Below are 23,224 nucleotides of genomic sequence, written 5' to 3' on the forward strand. Positions count from 1 at the left end.
GCGCATTTACCGTGCGTTCGCCTGCATAATTACGCACCCGGGGGGCTACCACCGCCGCCGCCGCCGTGTTCTCCCGCGAGCCGATCGGATATGCTCCAGGTATCGTTCGATGATCTACAATGCGTGTTCGACACCTGGCGACATTTTGGTTCGAGTCGGATGTGCCGTAATCGCCGAAGGCGGACTGTACAGTTCTTCCTTTATAGGGAGCTTCGAATTTCAATGTATAATAAGAAGTCGAACTTTTTAATTATGCTATGGTATAGTGTAGCGTATCATACTGTACTTTACTACGGTACACTTCACCATACTGTACTGTATACTGTATTAAACTATATTAAACTATACTATAGCATATTATATTATATTACACTATACTGTATTAGACTGTATTAAACTGTACTGAACTAAACTATACTACAGTATACTATACTATATTACGCTGTAGTGTATTATACTGTACCGAACTGTACTTATGGTACATTGTACTAAACTATACTACAGTATACTATACTATACTATCCTTTACTGTCCTATACTATACAACATGTTACAATATGCAATAATAGAACTACGTACAGTATAATAACATATAAATGTGATAACAATCGCACGCATCACAATTATCCATCTGCCCAAGGCCGGCCGAGATGATCAGGCGTCCCACAGAGTATCGACGATTGTCAATTTTCCGACGGGGAGGTGTGACACGGTTCGAAAGTTCCCGGGGAGAAGGCCGGGTTCCGCGGGCGAGAGTGCACGGGTACAACGGAACAAGCAAAAGATCCCAAGGGGGAGAGGGGGGTGTCCGAATCCCCGGCATAGTTTCCGGCCAGGGGGGAGGGGGGGGGGGAGGGACTCCTACACCCGCAAAACGGAATAGTTTCACGAGCAGCGGCCCGAAGTAAATCATCCGCCGCCGGGCTATCCTCCGGCAGCCCGAGGCCAAATTGGCCAACCTTGACACCCTTCGAGACTTTCGACTCTCGGGGGTTTTCGGCGACGCGCCGCGCCTCGTTTTCCTCGTTTTCTTCCTTGCTCGACGCCACACCGCGAACCGGACGAGAAGAGGGGCGGGGGAGAAGGAGGGGGAGGGGGAGGATGGAAGCGGTCCAACCGGGCTTGGTCCCTTCTTCCGACGGCGCAATTAATCTTGGCCGGTAATTGGCGAAACGGATCGTCTCGCGCGCGAAACGACGGATACAGACGCCACGCGCTAATAATCAATTACTTCCTGTTTCTTTTCTTCCACCGTCTATTTGTCACCGGCTTTGGACACAGCCATAATTGTACACTGCACACTGTCACGCTGTATACTGTACCGTAGACTTTTTACTGGATTGTAGACTGTATACTGTACTGTAGACTTTTTACTGGACTGTATACTTTACTGTATATTATACTGTAGACTTTTTACTGAACTATAGGATGTAGACTGTATATTGTAGTACATACCATACTCTATACTATATTGTAGACTGCATACTGTACTGTATACTATACTGTAGACTGTTTACTATACTGTACCCTATATACTGTATATTATACTATATTATACTATACTATATAATACTGTAGACTGTATATTGTAGTGTATACTATACTCGACACTGTACAATGAATACTATACTATATACTATACTGTACACTGTACATCGCCGCGATCATCCACTCACTGTACCAAACTCTCTCGTTACTCTAGTCCAGCTGTTCCTTCGTTCTTCTTTTCTCGGTACCGTTTTCGTTGCCTCTTTTCGTCGTCGCTCGCAGGAAACCCATTTCAGGAAGGATAATTAGTGTCGCGAATGAACGATGCTAGCACACGACCGCGGCGGCTTGGGATTTCGTTGTAGATTAAACGGTGAAATGCTTTTGGCGTGGGGGGGCTTAAGCCCCTCGCGGCTACGACGTTATCTTCACTGTAACAGCGGTCAGAATTTTCTCGATCGTAATGATTTATTATATGGCACCGGACTATTTATGGTCATTCGGTGGCAATATTTTATTGGGACCCTGCGATACGGACGTTCGGATAATCATATATGATATGATAATAATTATAGTAAATTGTATATATAGTAATAATTCTATTAAATTATATATAATAGCAATTCTATTTAATTCGAAGAATTAATTAATTCTAAGAGTAGACTGTTGCAATTGGGAGGCAATAATTGCAGCAAAGCCAGGAGCAATTCGATGCCGGTCTCTTAAAACGCTCGAGACAGGTGCGAGAGGTCGGCGAGCGTGTGTCCGGTGTTTCCAGTCATGTTAGGGGAAACGTAGAGAGCGAAGGGTCCGGTTGATGATCTCTCAGTGTCGTTCTAGCCTCGGATAAAAGATTGTCAAGTCGCACTAGAAAGTTGGCCATTGTTCCTTGTGGAAGAAGAGCACAAAAAAAAACAGCAGTTGCAGTAGCAGTATAAAGTAGCAGTAACTGTAGCAGTAACAATAGCGGTATACACTAACAATATCAATAATAACAATAATAATGCCTCAATAATTTTTTCCATAAAATGAACAAATTAATCGAGCTGCAAAAGAAAAATTATATATTTCCATTTAAAAAAAAACAATGGAATTCTTAAGTGCACATGCACCGATGCACTCGAGCAAAATCTAAGGGTCTCCAGACATAGTGTCCCTTAAACCAATCACCCTTCCCCCTTTGTCATTTTTTCGTAAACGCATTAATAACCGAGTTATTAATATCGAGTTATTAATCGAATATGCAACCTAAAACAGTTGCGTACACCACTCTGTGGACGTGGCAATGTGGTGTAGCTCCCCACGTTGGAAAGGGTTAGTGTGGTCGGGCAGCTTTTTTTAACCCCCACCGATGTTAACGCTCGACTCGGATCCGTGTCAAGGACAGTCCCGATCGGTCGACACTTCCGTGACTTTGCGCGGCCGGTTCGAAACCAGCTCCCGACCCCGGTCGCAAGCGCGTCGGCCCGCTCGACCGTGCCGAAAGATCGATCGCACGAGGGTGAAACCATCTCCCCCCGGTTGCTGAAACCGAGACCGTTTCCAGCCGCCCAGAAATACCGTGTATCTTTGAATAACTGTCCGAACGACCTCCGCGACAACTGTCTGCATTCTATATACAGTTATAGTCGTTTTAACACTGTAGTATGTCCGACGAGTATACTCGTCCTGGAAAGGTTGTCTTTAGACTGTTGTAACTTTGCGAAAAAAAATCGTAGATGGGTCTGGTTTTTTTTAAATTAAAGGGGAAGGATTATACTTTATTGTAATCTAAGTGGCATTTAAAAAAAAAATTTTAGGACGGCTACAGATTTTTTCAAACTTTGATGCTTTCAATGCGATAAACATGGTGTCATATTTAATGAGATGAAGCGACGGGGGTAAATTAGAATTAAAATTGAGAAATAGAGTGTCAAAGTAGACATTTCAAGCTTTAATTTGAGGGCAAGATCATTATTCTACGATGATTTTTCGCGGAGATATGGACTTTCAAAGTTGCTACATATTATCGTCCATCACTCAACTCTGACGAATATACTCGTCTTGCAAGGGTTCTCTTTATTTCGCTGTAACTTTGCGAAAAAAAATCGCAGCTGCTTCTAGTTTTTTTTAAATTAAAGGGGAAGGATTATATTTTATTCTAGTGTAACTGGCATTTAGAAAAAAAATTTTTGGAGGACTGTAGATTTTTTCAAAATTGGCACTTTTAATGCGACAAACATGGTCTCATATTTAAAGAAATGCAGAGATGATGGTAAATTAGAATTAAAATTGAGAAATAGAGTGTCAAAGTAGACATTTCAAGCTTTAATTTGAGGGCAAGATCATCATTCTACGATGATTTTTCGCGGAGATATGGACTTTCAAAGTTGCCACTTATTATCGTCCATCACTCAACTCTGACGAATATACTCGTCTTGCAAGTGTTCTCTTTATTTCGCTGTAACTTTGTGAAAAAAAATCGTAGCTGCTTCTAGTTTTTTTTAAATTAAAGAGGAAAGCTTGAACTTTATTCTGCTATGCATGACATTTAGAAAAAAAATTTTGGGAGGTCTGTGGATTTTTTTTTTACACCAACCTTTTAAACGCAGAAAGACATCGCAAAAGAAAATTTGAATAAATCCTAGTCGCTTAATTCTCACAAGACAATTATTATTAGACGTTTTTAAGAATGAATAAGTTTAACATTAAGTTTGGTCCACGTCGTCCGGGGCCGGCGCCTGCAAGACGCGAGTCGTCGCGACTCGGGTCAAGATCGTCGAGTCTTTCCGAGTCACCGAGTCGTTCCCATCGCGGGGAAAAAGCGAACTTTCCGCTGAAAGCCGGAAGTTCTGTTCGGTCCCCTCGTCAGCGTCGCAGTGAATAGCGCCGCTGAGGAGCAAAAAGCGGTTTCCCCGCGTCGCAGAACGTCGCGCTTCGCTTTGTCCGCGGCGAGGCGTTTGTTTGGCCGCTCGCGCGCGCGCCTGCGACCCTTTTTCCACCACCGACGCCGCCCGATTGATTTCGCCGCCGTTCCCGCTGGGACACCACCGAACAGCGTCAAACTTTATTTTAACGGGGTATGATTCAAGGTACTTTGGCCTCGCGTGCGCTTTTGATCGATCGATCCCCGGCGCGTTCCGCGATCGATCAGCCGGAAAAGCTGCAGTTTGTTTGCCGCGACGGGCCTCCGGGATTTTCCCAATTTGCGATCGCATGAATAATTAATTCCAACGCGCCGATCCATTTCGTCGCCGAATCGAATTTTAGTTTGTATATTAATCATTTCATCTGCTAATGCGAGCGGTGATTTTTGAGAGCCTGTTCTCGACAGGTGATCGCTCGATGCGTTTGTTATATGGAATAATTAATGCGGCAGTAATAATGTAGTATGTAATAATAATAATTCGAAAAAATCAATAATTCATTTCATATGAAAATTAAACACCTGATAACAATATTTAGCAAACAGTGCTGCAGACGAATGTATTTTTAAACAATCTAGTTGGAAGAAACGTTGCTCCAATAACCAAACTCAATAATTTAACCCTTTACACTCTAGTAAACGACTCTTAGACATTATCATAATTGTTCCACCACGTCTCAAAATAACATCCACGCTAACAAAATTGCAATTTGCAATTTTTACCTAATTTTTACGTAAAATAATTCACTTAAAATAATTCGCCCACCTTCGATCACCAAAAAATACTTCGCCGAGCTATAATTCTTGCGAAAGCGTCTCGCATAATCAGTGCCGACTGCAATTACTTTCCTCTCGGCGGCGGCGTTAATCAATCGGTTCCCCGATACGAAAGAATATCCGGCGGAGAGCCGTGTCTGAAGCAATCAAATAAACCCCGAGCCAGCCGCCGTTCCATCCCGGAACAAATATTCCCAGCGAGGACAGTGGCGTAGCAGCAGCCGCGGCATATCGGCGGTGGAAATCCGGCTGATTGCAACGAGACATAAAGAACGATCCGCGGATCGACAGCGCCGGGTTTCGATAGCTCGCGCGGCGCGTAATCAAATTACGCGGGGCGCCCTTAAAGCTGACACTCGGCTGTTTGCGCGCCGAGCAGCCGCCGCCGCGAATCGATACACATTTACTTTATTAAAATCGGCCCGGAGACCTATAAATCCCTCTCGCCGGTTGCATCGAGCGGAAAACTCGGCGTGGGGATGAAAATTATTCCTCCCGATCTCTCGAGGACGACTTGCGAAGGTGTGAAGGTGCAAAGGGTGGGAAGGGGGGGAGTGGATGTGTTTAGGGTGTCCCATAAGTACGTCCCTTATACATATATAAATAAAGAAATCCCTTTCGCACTTTTTCCTCCAAAAAGAAATCATTTTTAATACAACATCTCTTGAAATCATAGAATTCAACCCGTTTTTAGCTATAGTCAACGATAACGTAGACATCACTTCATAACAGCGAAGCGAATCGCTTCAGCGAATCACCCTGTACATATAGAGCCGAACAAGCTGTGGAAAGCTGGGTGGTGGGGGTTGGGGTTGCCGAGAAGAGGGATGAAGGAGGTGGCGGTGGTTGATGATGTCGATTCCTCTGTACATGTACACACACACACACGTATATATACAACGCGACCCGCGCGATTGTTCGGAGCGATTGAAATCACGCGAAGCTTTACTTAACGGCGAACTTGCGGATCTCGCGAACACGGATACGCTCGGCAGTCCTCCCCCTTGCCTTCTTCCCCGGGCGACCGATCCTTAATGGCGGCGGGGATGTTCCCCGAGACTCTCTAATCGAAATTCTCCGGCGGGCGGCGTTCCGAGAGACGAGAACCCCTCTCCCGGGATAATTTCGTTTGATATATCGTCGCGCACGGAGAAAACGTTTCGCCGAACGTGGCCGCGCGATTATTTATGGCCTCGGACGAGTTCATCTTTTTTTCATCCTGTGGCGACCGAGGGAGGGGGGAATGTTTAACGGGACCCCGAGGATAATTGAATTGCTCGGCGATGGGTCGGCCTCTGGGTTATCATCGTGGGAAGAGAGACGGTTACGTTGAGAATCCGAAGGGACGTGTGGCTGGGTCGGGCGAGTGGAAGAGGATGGTTTGTGGTCGGACAGCGGTGTGGGAGTGGTATGTGATCGTGTAAATAGAAGAGGGAATGGTTATAATGGTAATGGATAGCTTTGGAGAAGACGCGGAGGAGAGAGAGAGAAGTCTTGTTGAAATTAGTAGAATAGGATTGCCTGTGGTCAGACTTTGTTATAGTTGTATTAATATTAGGGGAATTTAAATTATGGATTGTAAGTAAGAAACATGGATTTCAGAAGAAGTGAGTGGAATAGGATGGTCTGTGGTCAGACGGTAGTATTATATTATTATTATGTACTTATGTGGATAAGAGAGAGAATGATTATAGTCTTATGGTGTCATAGTGTGTTTGAAGAACAGATGGTATGAGAGAAGTTTTATAGCTAAGAACGATGCAAGTAGAATAGTAAGAGCCGGACAGTATAGCCGGTACAGTTAGTATAGTCAGACAAGTGAAATAGGCATAGTGAGACGAAGGAGATAATTCAAGGTGTAGTCAGGCAAGTAGAATAGAACGAGCTTTTATCAGACAAGTGAAATAGAAGGAGCAATGTCAGACAAGTGGATTGGTATTAGCAATAACGAGACAAGTGGAATAGAATGAACTATGTCAGACAAGTATAATACAATCTATTATGACAGACGAGTGGAATAGTAACAGCCATAATCAGACAAGTAGTACAGTACCAGCAATAACCAAACAAGTAGAATAAACCAAAAAATTCCACACATCATTATTTCCATAAATTTGCAACCACCACCCCAAGAACAGTTTAAACAATATTTCACATATAAAATCGAACAACCTGTTATACTTCCATCTAGAACTAAATAACGCTAAAACAATTCCCCGCAGACAATCTCCATAAAAAATATCACTGCCAGACAAACTTTAACACATTACCAAATGATCAGACAAGTAGTATAACCAGGGTTGACGATCCTCACCCTTGGGATATGCATGACCCACGGTCGAACGAAGGGAACAGACACAACAGACGATCAGACAAGTATAACGGAGGGGGGTTGATATATGCGCCGTGTGGTACGAGTAGAACGGGAACGGTGGGCGCGTATGCGAGCGGAACGGAGACGATCCGCGGTCGGACAAGTAGAACGGGAACAATCCAGCAAGTGGATTAAGTCGGCTTATAGCGGGACAGGGTGAATAGGCATTGTGCATTGCGCCGCGCGAGCCGGATAGTAATATTGTGTACACGCGGCGGTGGGGGGGTAGAATTAGGGTTGATGTTTCAGAGACAGATAGCCGAGATATAGGGGCGACACGTGTGAGCGTACGCTTGACAGATGGAACAAAAATCGCCTGTGATTACGAGTTGTGTAACATCCCCCCCTCTGCGATTACGTGTGGCGTAACATCGCCTGTGGTCAGACGAGTGGATTTAGAACGGATCCGAATGTAACGGTGGACGGGGAATAGCATTGGCATAGAACTAACGTAAAATACGAATACAATATAGCTATTGGAATGGCGATTATGTTAGTCGAGTTTTTGATTTTATTTTCTTATGATTTGTTTATTGATTGATAAAGTGGAAAAGCTGTGCGAAAGATTTTTCTCAGCTTTAAAAAATTGTTATTTTTGCTTCTTTGAACAATTTAATTTACTATGATTTTTTGGGCTTAGAAAGTTTGCTGTTTTTCACTTTCAATAATTTATGATAATATAATAATTTAATACACCTGAAATATATTTTTCCAACAGCATACACGTTTTTCTAATTATCGCAGAAGTCATTATAAAAAATAAAATAAAACGAAAAACAAATTTTATTCGGCACCCAACGGAATGCACGTAGAACACAGGTAGAACACGGTAGAATAGGAATTATCTGTAACGAAGTAAAGGGTCTGCCTATAGTGAGGTAAGTAGATTAGGTAGTGCCCGGCAATAACATAAGCGGAATAGGTAGTTGGGTATAATAAGATAAGTGAAATATGGACCGGCTTGCGTATAACAAGATAAGTAGATCAGCGGCTATCTAAAGTTAGATCACTAAACTAGGGTTTACCCAAATCGAATCAATTCGGCCGAGGACGGCCGACGACGATCAAGAGCAAGCATGGTATAATAATCCGATCGATGAAAGAAACGCTTGTAATATTGTGTCTTCGGTGGTCGAAGTAGAATAAGTATAATTCGCGAAGACCCGAGCAACACGAGACAACCTATGATCAGACGCGCGAGGACGTTCTAACTCGTTTATTTGCGTTGCTGCGCGAGGAAACCCTTTGCGTATCCCGCATCCTCTTATATGCAGTTTGCTTGTCTGAGTATAGGCTTTCTTATTCTACTTACGCGGAGGATCGTTGCTTCGCAGGATCGCAAATCTGTTCTACTGGGACCCGTTGTATCCAATTAGCGTCGTCGATGTTCGACTCGAGCGCACTCGTTGTCTGACCATCGGCCGACCTGTTCTACTGATTTCTGGTTAAATCGCCTCGCGAGCTCGAATTTAAAATTTCCATAAACAAAATAAAATATACAATACAACAATATAACATTAGCCAAAAGCATTATTTATATTCGATCAAATATTTATATAAAACAACTATCCAAACGAACGCTTCTTCGTCGAATATTTTATTCGAAAAACAATAAAAATTAAATATCGTCCGATTTGAGGGCAAAAAATCGGCGAGAATAGATTGTCCGACAGCGCTTTTGCATCTCAAATGGTGCCCGTTAACGACTGCCAAGGGATAATTTTGCGAGAAAGAAGCGGGCGAGGACGAATTTATGATAATAGCCGGGTCGTTGTTCTGAAGGCCGCGTAACGCGTCGATTAAGCAGCCACTCGTCGCGCTGTCGTTCTGCGCGAGTAAATCTCCGACTCGAGAGATCACTCGAGCCTGCTTTATTTCCCATGAAGCGCCGTTCGTGACGCTAACGGCCCTCCTGCGAGGGGAAGACTTGGCTACGGAGGAGCTAGTTCCCTCTCTCTCCCTCTGACTACCTTTGTCACTCTTCCTCATTCTCGTCGAGTCTCTCTCTTTTTCTAGCTTTGACATTTTCTGACTCTCTCAATGACTCTTTTTTTTATTCTTTTTGACTCTATCTGACTCGATCTGACTCTCTATGATTCACTTTGACTCACTCTGACTCTCTCGGACTCACTCTGACTCTCTATGACTCGCTTTGGTTCACTCTGACTCTCTCTGACTCACTTTGACTCACTTTGATTCACTCTGACTCTCTATGACTCGCTTTGATTCACTCTGACTCTCTCTGACTCACTTTGACTCACTTTGACTCAATCTGACTCTCTTTGACTGTCTCTCTGACTCTCCATTTTTCTTTTTGACTCACTCTGACTGTCTATGACTAACTTTGACTCATTCTGACTCTCTATGACTTTGTCTCTCATTCTCTGACTCTCACTCACTCTCATTCCCTCTCTGATTCTCTCTTACTCTCCTTCTACCACCAGAGGAAGGGAGCTTCCTCTCCATCTCTTCTGTCTCTCTCCCTCTTTCTCACTCACCCTTCCAAGCACACGCCTCTTAATTCACTCGTCAGAAAATAAATTGTATTATGAATTGAAGCGATCGGCCAGCCGGATAAGCCACGCCAATGATATTATAAGCGGCCGTATTATATTGCGATCGTAATCAAAGGCGACACGCGATCTCGCCTTTCTCCTCTCTTCCTCCCCACATCCCTTTTTCTAGTTAGAAACTCGTGGCGTGTGCGTGCGCGCACGTATGCTTCGTTTTTATTAGCCGCAATCTGGCCTCAGCCCGGGCTGCGGTTCTCTCTCGCGCGCGCTCGCCAGCACGCCTCGGCGAGCGTGATACGCCGCTTCGCAGAAATCAGACGGATGACGAATGACTGCGCTACCCTCAACCGGCCAGCGAAAATATCATAGCCACCCTTCTTACGAATTGTTTGCCCGCAGCGTCGGGTCGTACCGGAACCGGAAACACCGGCTGACAGTCGGCTAATTTTAGCTCCGTACAAGCCACCGTTGTCCGTTTAATAGGGGTCGAACTATTATCGTAACCCCTTCGGCTGGTTTACTGACACGATTAACCCTTTGCTGTCGATGCCGATTTAACTGTAATTTGAAAATGAGTTTTATGACGTGTTGCATTTTAATTTTGTATGGTATAGCTTGTTTCATGCGTATGAAGTTGAATTTTGTAACTCGTGCAGTTATACAGTGATACTTTTAATAATTTATGAAATTTAATTTTGCATAATGTAGAAATTATTTTGGAGCGTGCTGTTACAATTTCAGCGGTGTCTCCCGGGTGCAAAGGGTTAACCGTGCATTTGTCGAATATATTACATTAATACATTATAACATTTATCTGATATGTATAAAACATTATTATATTTATCGAATATGAACGTTACAACATTTGTTCAACAGGACACACGAACAGCACCATACATTAAACAATTAACAAGGGTGCATAAGCATTTCACAAAAAGGACAGTATACCAATTTATTCAGATCTATAATTAAATAATCTAATTTAAAAAATCATGTTTTCTGAACATGTTCCAATTTTTTTTAATAATTTAGAAATAAGGAACCAGTCATTATTGTACGACTGTGGTAGGTTTAATGCTTTGAATTTGTCCATTGACAGTGTCGCACTGTTCCGTGGCGCTGATTTTCAGGCTCGCGGCGAATTGATTGTTTCTTGGAAAATTCCCTCGGCAACTTTAAATTGAATTCTGCCATTTACTTAAGCTGTGGCCGCGTCGCGTGATCGCACGGCCATGCGAAAGGGTTGCGCGACATTTCGCGGTTCGTTCTCCGCGAGCTCTCCCCCCCCCCTCTCTTTCCTCCTCTCTCTTTTGCTCACGCTCTTTCTTTTTCTTTCTCTCGGTCTTTTTCTCTCTTTTTCGCACCCTCTCTTTCACTCTCTCTCTCTCTCTCTCTCTCTCTATCTCTATCTTTAAGTTCGCCTCACCCCTTTACCGACAACGCGATATCTCATCGCGTTCTCATCGCCGCGTCCCCGCGTTCGAGTTGATCCACGTTCATCCGACACGTTCTCCTAGCCGGCTCCGCGCTCAGAAACCCCGTTAAAACTTGTTTACGACCGCTTGTTTTCAGTTTACGAGCTTTTACGGGAGCTCGGCGGCTATCTGCCCCCGAAGAGCATCGCGCCGGCCGACATCACGCCGCTGGTCTCCAGGCTGCTCAGAGTGAACGGCGCGCCCCTCTTCGACTTCTACGTGGACGTCGACCTGTACGATCGCTCCAGGTCCTCCGTCTTCTTGGACCTGCCTACCAGACGCCACGAGGACGCCTTCTTCGCGGAGAATCTGGTGAGTCCGTACAATTCTTCCTTATACTCTCTGTCTTACTATTGCTAGCCAAACCCCGTAGCGTCCGCCATGAGAATGCCGTCGTTAACCCTTTTGGTACGAGCACTATGTTCGCCATGATATTTTCACTGTAATAAGAGACTTCGCGTCGAAAATTAGCACGTGATCGGTTCTCCTGTATTGTGTAAACATTGTCCTAAGCGTTAAATAAAAATTGGGAAAAAATGAGACAGTGTTTTGTTATTAAATAAAAATTGTTGCTTCCGGCTTTAATATTAAGGAATATAAAATTCTGCTATTTATAATAACATTATTATTTATAATATCGTCAGCGTAGATGACGGATATATCCGTCGCTCGCGTCCATATTGATCGTCGCATGGGTGACGGATATATTCGGTACGAGTAACGAAAGGGTTAAACCGGCGTCGAATGTCTCACCGTCGTGATCTCGCGCACCTGAAATCGTCGACCCTTTGCTCGTACACTAACCTAGTTGACATGCACCGTTTCTTCGAGCGATCTTCCAATTAATTTCTCCAATCATGCTATAAATCGATTATGGTACTTTCTACGCGATTTTACGCCGTCCAAGATTTTTCGATTTCCTGCGAAATTTATTCGAGGCGCGATTGTTAATAATATTTTTCAATGGTGGTGATCGGTTTTGTATTTTTTAATTTTATATGGAAAGAATTCGGAAGAAATCTTTTTTCATAATTTAATTTTATTAAATTCTTGTTTTGTTTTACGCATTTTTATTTGCGTTTTTAAAAACACGTTGTCTGCTTCTCTGTGTTGTTTTATCCTTGTATTATTTGTTGATTGTTCCTTGTGTTAATAGTCAGTTGATACTTGTATTTATTTTTTATCGAAACTTGTGCAAATTGTTAATTGATACTTGTGTTAACTTTTTAACTGAAACTTTCGTAGATTGTTAATCGTAATGTCGTAAATATGTTTCACGTGTCCCCAAATCGCTTTAGATATTTTTCAAATTGTCTTACGTGTCTTAACATCGCTTCAAGTATATTCTAGTATTGTTTGCTATAGATGTTACGAAACTTGACTCCCGTATTCTAAAATTATTGTAGATACTTCAAAAATCGTTGCAAACACTGTAAAACACCATCAAATATTTTTCAGAAAATTTGTCAAAAAACATACTGTTTTCAAAAAATTTTAAAAATTGCTTTGAACAATAAAAATTCCTGCAAACCATCCACCAAAAATTAAAACACCTTCGAATATACCAAAAATGATTTCGTACGTCTGGAACGCGCCTTCCGGACGTGCCAAAATAATTTCACATCGATCAACGTTGTCGCACACGTCGTCGCGCAGCCATTCGAAAGCTCGCTGAAATTCTCCTCGAACCATCGAAGTTCGCAGGACGCGATTCCACGGCGATTCCACTGCGAAATCCGCGTCGCCCGGCGCTGGATTCTATCGGCAGCGACCCATGTGCTCCGACCGGCGCGTTACCATAAGGTGCGCGACACTCCCCCCACTCCCCTCCTTCCGCTGTAAATCTTCGAAACGCGGGCTCGGGGCTCTTATTCATCGATTCCCAGGGAAATTAACGACGGCGGGGTGGATTACCTTGTTCGCTTCTGCTGTCGGTGGACCCGGGGGATGAATACTTCTCGGGGAGGAGGGGGGGCGGGGCCTCGGCTAAACGCGCGCGAGCCGAGGGTTAATAGATAGCGCGTCCGTACCGTTGGAAAACCCGGTTAATTCCTTCAAGCAAACGTGCGGCGTGTTCTGGCCGGCGAACGCATAAATCCTCCGTCCGCGGTTTCCGCTTTTCCTGGGGAGAAAGGGGAGGGGGTGAGACATTTTCCTCGCGAGATCCGAGCAGCGCTGTTCGATGTACGCGCTGCCATAAGTCGGCCATAAGTGGAGCGATGTTTAGTGTTTTTGGGGAACAGAATAAATTAAGTTTAATTTAGAATAATTTGAAATTGTTTATGGCGAAGGAAATTCGGATAAAATTGAGTGAAGGTTTGATATGATTTTTAATATATAATACTAATATATACTGAATAAATATTTATACATACAGAGTAAATGATTAAATATACAATAAATAAATAATTAACCCTTTGCACTCTAGTGGTGACTATGAAGCACCCCTGTGAATAACCCCTTCGCAAAATAAAAAATGGAAATAAAAACACTGCAACGAATTTAATCAACAAATTATCCGCATCGAGAAACTAGAATTAATGCACCGATCTAATTAATTTCTGCGACCATAATCTGTTAATACATATTGTCCCTAATCGGCCAATGGTGCCTTGCCAATAGTACCCTAACCCAATGGTAACCACGTACCATTTTATGTTAATAATTTTTCTATAAATTATGGAATTTTATTTTTATTAAGTTTATTTGGTTGTAATGTTTATCCTGTTATATTAATAGGATGGGCTTCAAATTCAAATTATTCATTGTTAGGGGCTGTTCGTTCAATTGCTCAATCTATTTCTTGTGAGGTTAGATTGGTACCTGGAACTCGCGAATCGAACGACGGCGCACATCCACCGCGTCTCCCTTCCGTGTTCGCCATTGTTCGCTCGCCAGGGCGGTTGCAACAGCTTGACTCGGTCGAGCGAGCAAAAACATCTTCATTATTCATAGAGACCGCTTAATACCGGGGGCTTATCGGCGATTCTCCCGCGGAGCTAGGCCAGGCGCACATGGTGCGTCCGTCCGTTTACAGATCGATCACGAGCTCCCTCTCTCTCTCTTTGCTTGACAGAGGAGCTACGGAAACCTCCGAATTTTCGAAGCTGTTCGCCGATAGAAGGATAGAAGAACTGCAGGAGACACAAAGAATTCCGTTTCCGACACAGCTTTTTTAGCTACTGGGTTTATTTGCGACCGGGTGACGCACGCGACGGGACATCGACGATTTATTATTTGCGCGCATGGTGGATGCGAGAATAAATCGCGATATGGGATGTGGGGAATCAGGGACGAATCTAACTTTAGTATTTAATTCTAACTTTAGTATATAATTCTAATTTTAGTATTTAATTCTAACTTTAATATTGAATTCAAACTTCATTATTTAATTCTCAACAATTCATTTATTTTTATTACCATCACCATTTCAATATTATACAACATTGTCCAAAATTTCCCATAACATAAATTCAGACACGGTTCAACTACCAAACGTTGTATATGACAATTATGAGAACGCAGCCGGAGGGTTTAAACAAGAAAGAAATAGTCACTCGAATCAGGAAGATATATATATATACGACGACGGCCACCGAAAGAAGCCGATATTCGTTCGACGCGTTGGAAGTTCGCAACTTTTTAGCCGGCGGCGACGGGGAAGAACTTCGATCCCCGCCGGGGAACGTGTATCGGTCTCTCTATACCACTCTTGGCCGAACTACGTGACGGGCATTAATTATTCTTTCCGGTTTCTTTTTAACTGCTTCCAACCGCCATCGCGTTCCGCGATGATCGTGTTCGATAAACCGGCTGTCGAAGAGAGAGAGAGAGAGAGAGAGAGAGAGAGGGAGAGAGAGAGGGGCAATCGCTTCGAGCCTCTCTCGTGGCCTGTACACGAAACGAAGCGGAGCAAACAGAGCCAAACAGCGTCGAACTGTAGCGAATGAGATCGGAGAACAGTATGTGGAAAGAACGAAAGTTAAAAAAGGGGTGGAGGGAATTGGGTATGAGAGTCGAGATAAATTGAGTCAAACGGAGTCAAACGGAGTCAAACGGAGTCAAATGGAGGCGGATGGAGGAGGATGGAGACAGATGGAGTCAAATGGATTCCAACAGAGTGAAATGTAGTCAAATGGAATCTAATGGAGTTAAACGGAGTCAAACAGAGTCAAATGGAGTCAAGTGGAGTCAAACAGAGTCAAATGAAGTTAAACAGAGTCAAACAGAATCTAATGGACTTAAACAGAGTCAAATGGGATCAAATGGAGTTAAACAGAGTCAAATGAAGTCAAGCAGAGTCAAATGGAGTTAAATGAAGTTGAACAGAATCAAACAGAGTCAAATGGAGTCAAATGGAGTCAAACGGAGTCAAATGGAGTTAAACAGAGTCAAACAGAGTCAAACGAAAGAGAGAGAAAGACAGTCAGTCAGTCCTTCCCACATTTTATTCACCCCGCTCGCAGCGCCGCCATTTTCTTGATCGTTCCAGCAAAAAGCGACGTTTCTGTAAAACGTAACGGTTGCGGATCAAGTCGTCGGCCGATCGACAACCATGATCCGTGTAAATCCGGGATACGGATAAACCGCGTGTCCAGGACATAGCCGCTACCGTGGGGGTTGATCCGGCAACGGTGTGCTCCCCGTCGTTCCCAGGGAAATGGTCCGCTAACGGGCACGTGGAAGTGCCGTCACACGACCGTCGACTCCTCTCTTTTGTCGGGGCTTAAGTATTAAAGTCCCCAACGGCCTTGAGCCGTTATCACAATCGCGGAGGAGACACTCCGGGACAAAGGAGAGAGAGAGAGAGGGGGGGCCGGGAGGAACAGGCGCTGAACCAACGGGACAACCCGCTCTCGGACATGGCCGGTCGTTGACAGTGTTGCCAGGGTTTGCCGGGGCTTGTCAGGGTTTGCCAGGGTCTGCCAGGGTCTGCCGGGCGCGCTCGCCGCGGGCGATTGTCTGAACGGATCCTTTTCAAGCCTCCGCCGTTTCGCCGGGCTCTTATTAAAAAGTTCCGCGGGCCGGGAATTAGCAGCGAGGTTAATAGGTGCACGGCTTTAATTTTTTAATCCCGTAATTAATTCCCCGTACGCGCCTACTACCCGCGCTGCCCTCCCACCCTCTTCGCGCCGACAATGGCCCATTCAGGCCAGCGAAAAATAATCCAGGGCCCCCCCGGATCCGAAACTGTGTGCTCCCGGCCTCGGACCGTGAGCGCGCGCGCGCTTCCCTTCCCCTCTCCCCCGGCGGAACTGCACAATATGCACTCCAAGTATCCGGGAGCCGTGGTGGAGAGCTCCGGGCGTTTTTTTAAACTTGATACGTTCAATTGCCCTTTCAGGTTATCCGTGACAGAGCTTTTAAATAGCTGCGGCCCTCTTCCGAGGCCGGCCTCGCCCTGAGAGAGAGAGAGAGAGAGAGAGAGAGAGAGAGAGAGAGACTACGCTGGGTTTTTCTACGTTTCTGGTCATTTTGTTAATGCTGGGTTTCGGTGGGAGCGACGAGTGCTACGTTAGAGCGATGAATGCCGCTATTCGAGCTGGTTAGATCGTGACCGCTTTTTGATTATTTTTTTTGTTGAATGTAACGCGGGTGTTAGTAGATTTTTGTTCGAGTTGTAAGGGTTTAGTTTTAGGAATGTATACTCTGTTATGCTCATATAAAAAATCTATAAAAATGTAATCAGTCGTGCGGTTATAAGAAAAATCTCTAAGAATATAATCAGTTACGTTGATATAAAAAAATCTCTAAAAAAAAATTGTTTATACTGATATATAAAAATTCTCTGAAAATATAATCGTTCATACTGATATATAAAAAATCTATAAAAATATAATCAGTCGTGCTGTTATAAAAATTCTCTGAAAATATAGTGTATATATTATGCTCCCTCCATTGGACTATTATTCATAAAATTGGAAGAATTATTATTCAGTCCCTGTCTTGTCAAACAGCAATATGGTCGATGCTAGCCAATGATAGTCAATGACAGCGAGCACGGTATATTCTGACTTGTCAACCACCACAGTAATTTCTCAGCCACCACAATTCCTCCCGATTGTTAATTAGAAGGTGTCACGTGCCGAAGGATACAAATTTGTCTACCCTTAGAACATAGAAAGAGAGATTGAGACTTTGAATCACGCAGTCGAAGCCCAAATGGGAGAGCTCCGTTCTCGAACCTGTATTTTGTGGATCTAACCGTGGTGTTCGTCATAAATGGAATCGAAAAGAAAAGGAAGAGGAAGAAGAAGAAGAAGGAGCTTAATGGCGTCGGAGGATGCAATCAGCCGACACTCTTTAATCTGAAAGCAACGTCGACATCCTGGTGCCAATAAGCTGCCCCATTCCACTGCAATTTCGTCGCAGACCTCCCCCTCTCTTTCTATCGTTACTCTCCTTCGTCTCTCTATCTCTTTCAGTACTCTCTCTCTCTCTCTCTTTCTCTCTTTCTCTCTTTTTCACTGTATCTCTCGCTCTTGCTGTCTTCTTGTCCCTTTTGCTCTTGCTCTTTTGCTCCTCTATTTCTTTTGCTTTCATTATCTTGCTCTCTCTCTCTCTCTTTCTCTCTCTGATTATAGTAATAGAGAGAGAGAGAGACTATAGCATTCAATTTTTGTTGATTGTTGGAAAGGGGAAACTCTGTTCCCTAAATCTGACGTGATGGTAATAAATATAACAAATTTTTGCGACTATTATAAGCACAGTCAAAGATGATCAAGTTATGAGAATTACAAAAATAGCCATTATATCAAATAAGTTTTATTTTATAATATTATATTACATTGAAATGAAACCTTGAAGGAGAGGCAGCGTCAAAATTGATTTGTCCAATTGAATAAACTCGTATTTTCAAGCTATAGAATTGAATTTTCCTTCTTGTTTTAAATCCGCAATTATTTAGTTGCCAATCCGATGTTAAACAAAGAGAAAAGCTGGCCTAATTGATACATCGATATCGAACGATACAGTCATTCAATGGAGAACGGGGGTGAAACTAGAGAATGGGGAATAAAGCGCGATGAAAGAGAGAGAGAGAGCGAGTTAGAGAGAGGATGGAATCAGATAAAATTACAAAAGTCCACACGACGAGCGGAATCGGAGCGCGATGGTACCCTAGAAATGGGATACGGTAACGCGATACCGTCAATCATAATATCGGTTACACGGGCATTACCTGAAAAATGCCGTAAACATTTGGCGATACACATCCACGCGTGCCTGCGCTGATAGAACCGAAATAAGCGGAATGATTCTCTACAACAGTGACGTTAACGCTTTCGCAACCGTATATTTGCGCCCGGCACTCTTCAAAAGCGCTTCGATTTTATTGATCACAGAAATTTCTTGCACTTTACTGACACGATCAAAATCAACTAAATAGTCAAACTATCCAAAACAGTCATTTCATGTCAGACGTCCAATCAAAATGCAACAAAACTGCATCGATGCATCGAATCCCAAATTTTCTTACTCTATAACAAAGAGGAGACTTCGATCATCGAATCCACGTTAATCGCAGCCCATAGAACAAAGTCCGAAGCACCGAACCCGAGCTCAGAACCATCCAAATCCGCGCCTAGCTCTCGAATCGCCCAATTACCGATTTACGCGTGGAAGCGCGACGGAATCCAGGTGATCGATGGGTCCCGTGAGAAGCCGTGGCACGGCTTGTAGATCCCGCGCGGAACTGGTCCATTATTCATCGGCAACAGATTCGTCACGGGACGCGATTGAAATTCACCGCTCGGTGGCGATCCGTGGGCTCCTTGGCCGGCCTGGGGGGGTCGATACACGAATTTCGGCGTCGAACGCGGCTCTCGAACGATACCGAGTACTATCGAACGGTATTCGACGGTATCGAGCACGTGCTACCGTCTACCGGATTGAAATGAATACGCGTGAACGACTGTCTCTCGGGACACACGCGGTTTCGCAGCCGGCGTGCTGCGAGCTCGCGATACCGCCGCGAATGTAATAAGATCGGAAGCGCGCCTGCTGCGGAACGGATGCGGAATGGTTACGGGACGGACGCGGAACGGCTGCGGAAGCGATGACGTTCGCGGAAAAGGGCGGGAATACGGGGGCCGTTACTCCGTGGAATCCCTTATTGAACGCCGCTGTTGTCGACCAGAGTTCTCCATTATTTGAATAAAATTTTATTCCGGCAATATTTCGAATTCATTTTTGCGGGAATATTTTGAATATATTCTCCGTATAAAATTTTATTAAATATTGAACACTGAATATTGAATAATAAATATTGTATAGTGAATATTGAATATTAAATATTGAATACTTGATATTGAAAATTAAATATTGAATACTGGATATTGAATATTAAATATTGAATACTGGATATTGAATATTAAGTATTGAATAATAAATATTGAACACTGAATATTAAAAACTGAATATTGAATAGTAAATATTGAATACTGAGTATTGAATATTAAATATTGAATACTGGATATTGAATATTAAATATTGAATACTTGATGTTGAATATTAAATATTGAATACTAAATATTGAATAATAAATAATGAATACTAAATATTGAATATTGAACACTGAACATCGTCCATTAAAATGCCAAATATAAAACGCTCAACTCACCATACCCACAGTAACTAAACCACTTACCCAACTCCACTGAACCAAATAATTATTACAACAATTACAACTACTATAATTATACATAATTATCAATTTGGACTAGATTCTCGTCGCATATCACTGAATTCTTCGAACGGGACCACCGCGAGCGGCTGGCCCGCAGCCAGAATCCTCCGCCGTCGAACAACCATCCCCTAAATCTTCGGCCCTTCTTTAGCTCTGACCTTGTCACGACGAAAAGCGCTCTCTATCCAGGTCATATCCGTGTCCCGATCTTCTTTACGGCGAGCAAATAAAGCGGCGTAATCAGCGGCAGCAGCAGAGAATTCCCCTCTAAGAATACGCTCAAGATAGGATCAAGAGAAATCAGTTCTTCTTCGCGCCGTTTGATGCTCCCCCTGTGCACCTTGGTGCCTTTTGTTTTCGAAACTTCTACGGTGCGCGCCGTGAACAATAATTAACCCTTGTGTAACACGAAGCTGCAGGGAGTTTTAGTCGTCGCTTGCGCCCCATGGAATCGGCGTACCTTGTTCTTGCAGGATTTCATAATTTCGGGCTTGAAATTGACGCCTGGATGCATTTGTTTTTAATTAATATATTGTTTAATTACAGTCTGTATAATTATAGACTGAAAGTAATTTTTATATCTAGATGGAAGGTTAATGAATTATCGTGTTAAAATATATATTACATTTTCTATTATTCGTTTTAATTATTCGTTAAATTATTTTTAAACACAGGGTGTTGAAAAATTGTCAAAAGATTCCTCAGGCCATTTGCAGTAACTTTTTCCTTTACAATAATTTTCTGCGACCCTTCGTTCACGAGTTATTAACGAAAAACAGTGACCAATGAGTGGCTCGGCTGCCTAACGCTAATTCATCGTGCCTTCTCATTGGTCAAAGTTTTTCGTTAATATCTCCTTAACGAAGCTTCGCAGAAAATTATTGCAAAGGAAAAAGTTGCTTCAAATGAAACATTGGTTCTCAAGAATATCTCGTTTCCTAATTTCGAGCAACTTTTTGCGACACCCAGTATAATATTCCACCGTACGAATTTTAAGATAGAACGCGTTAATTCCCCGACAAATTCGTCGTCGCAACGTAAATTCCTCGGGACAGCTAAAATTCTCTGTCACTCTCCCCCGAACCCTCCCGCGGAACTTCGAAGAAACTTTCACACGTCTCCAGCGGAACGCATAAAGTTCCGCACAGCCAACTAACAAGAGACACCGAACGTACATCTCTAACTGAAAGCATAACAGACGTAAATCACATTGAACGGCGGATTCGGTAGCAAAAGACGCGAACTGCCTCTTCGCCGTCCGAGCAATTCTTTCTCCGTTTTATCGCGTGTTTTTATAGCTTGATATACCACCGCAATAACTTAGAGTAATTTTTTTAAAGTTAGGTAACTTGAACACTTTGTTCAGTCGAATTAAAATTGAATTATTTGTTGAACATTTTTTTTACTTTTAATAAAATTGAAAAAAATATTACAGGTTGATTTGTTGAAAATTATTACAAATCAGATAGTGTAAAATATACAGTGTAATAATTTATAATATCAATTTTATAATGTAATGCTATACAATGCGAAATCCATAATATTCTGATATATAATAAAAAATATATAATATAGTAAAATATAATAAAAGTATAAAATACGAAATACATAATATACAACATAAATAATTTATTAGCAGTCTATAGTGGCCATGACGTAACCTCTTCGAACACTCCATAAAATCATGCTACCGCAAGTGCAGCACACATAGTAAACCAGCTCGATGAAAATAATTAGCCGAAGACACAATGAATTGCAGTTGCAAAAACAGCCAAGAGTCGCACGCTCGCCGAGTGCATCCTAAATTCCGGTCCCGTTCGCAAGCTATGTTCCCAGCGCCGGCCGTTCCATTTCGTAACGGGCGTATCGTTTCATTATGCTAACGAAACATCGATTATGATAATGCAAGGGGTTTACCGATTGAATTGCGTAGAATTACTGTTACGCTCCGCATGAAATGCGACCGCGTCCTCTCGCAGCCGTTATCCCGTTTGCTCCGAGGACCTTTGTAACCAGATAACGCGACACTAATTGCTATCCGCCTACGAACGCGGCCTGCGCGGATTAATTAACCGAACGAAGACGGATCGGGAAACTTTTGGCCGCGCGACGCGCGTCACGTGGCGGTTCGGGCGAACGTCTCCATGAATGCATGACGTCACGAATGCCCTACGAACGGCTTAGAATTGTTCTGTGTTAGAAATCAAGACGTCTCGAATGTCCTACAAACGTCCTAAAAACGTCCAGTGTTACAAATCAAAACGTCTCGTGTACGAAATTTAGAAGATCATTAAAAACATCTCGAATGTCCTACGAACGTCTTAGAAACGTCCAGTATTGCAATTCAAGACGTCTCGAATGTCCTAGGAACGTCCTAAAAACGTCCACTATTCCAAATCCAGCGTCTCGTGTTATAAATCGAGACGTCTTTCCAACGTCTTTACGACGTCTTAAAAACGTCTTTAATGTCTAAAATCGCATAGAAATGCAAGCTTTATTGCATTAAAAAATCTACCAGAATTTCTTGTAACGTAGATTAAAAAAATCATTTTTTTAATTTAGAGTTGATTCTGTACAAGTTAATTGTTCATTAACAAGTCACTTCGGAGCTTAGAATTTTTCGCGATAATGCAAATCTTGCGGCAAAGGCAACGAGAGTCTTTTGTCTACCTAGTGAGTACTTCGAGGGTGGCTGTTTGAGTTGCAGTGCCTTTTATGATATGAGAAATCTTGCTTCGAAGAATGAAGAAAGCCTTTTGTTTACTCCGTAATGGAGTTTGGCCTCGTTGATTGCGATTCGTTGGCACGGCGTGCTTCTTAGATCCTTTTGTAATGACGGACATCTGTCATCGAAGATTAAGAAAATTATTTAAGTTTTTGTTATTCAGTGTTATATTATTCAATTTTATATCACTCAAATTCATTATTCAATTATTAAGATCTTAATATTATTAAAATCACATCTCTTATAATTAACTTAACAATTTCTATTCTTCGTAAAAAAAA

The 23,224-nt window shown here is 42.9% G+C and overlaps 1 protein-coding gene across 3 annotated transcripts in view; it reads left to right on the forward strand.

Moving 5' to 3' along the window:
• LOC144468834 (neprilysin-1) overlaps positions 1 to 23,224 on the forward strand; it is a 119,280-nt gene that overhangs the window by 57,631 nt on the left and 38,425 nt on the right. For all 3 annotated transcript variants that reach the window (XM_078178590.1, XM_078178591.1, XM_078178592.1), the window contains exon 6: positions 11,630 to 11,844. In XM_078178590.1, the coding sequence (XP_078034716.1) occupies positions 11,630 to 11,844 (215 nt within the window). The remainder of the gene's footprint in view (positions 1 to 11,629; positions 11,845 to 23,224) is intronic.

Source organism: Augochlora pura, chromosome 4, assembly GCF_028453695.1.
Source record: "Augochlora pura isolate Apur16 chromosome 4, APUR_v2.2.1, whole genome shotgun sequence".
Taxonomy (NCBI): domain Eukaryota; kingdom Metazoa; phylum Arthropoda; class Insecta; order Hymenoptera; family Halictidae; genus Augochlora; species Augochlora pura.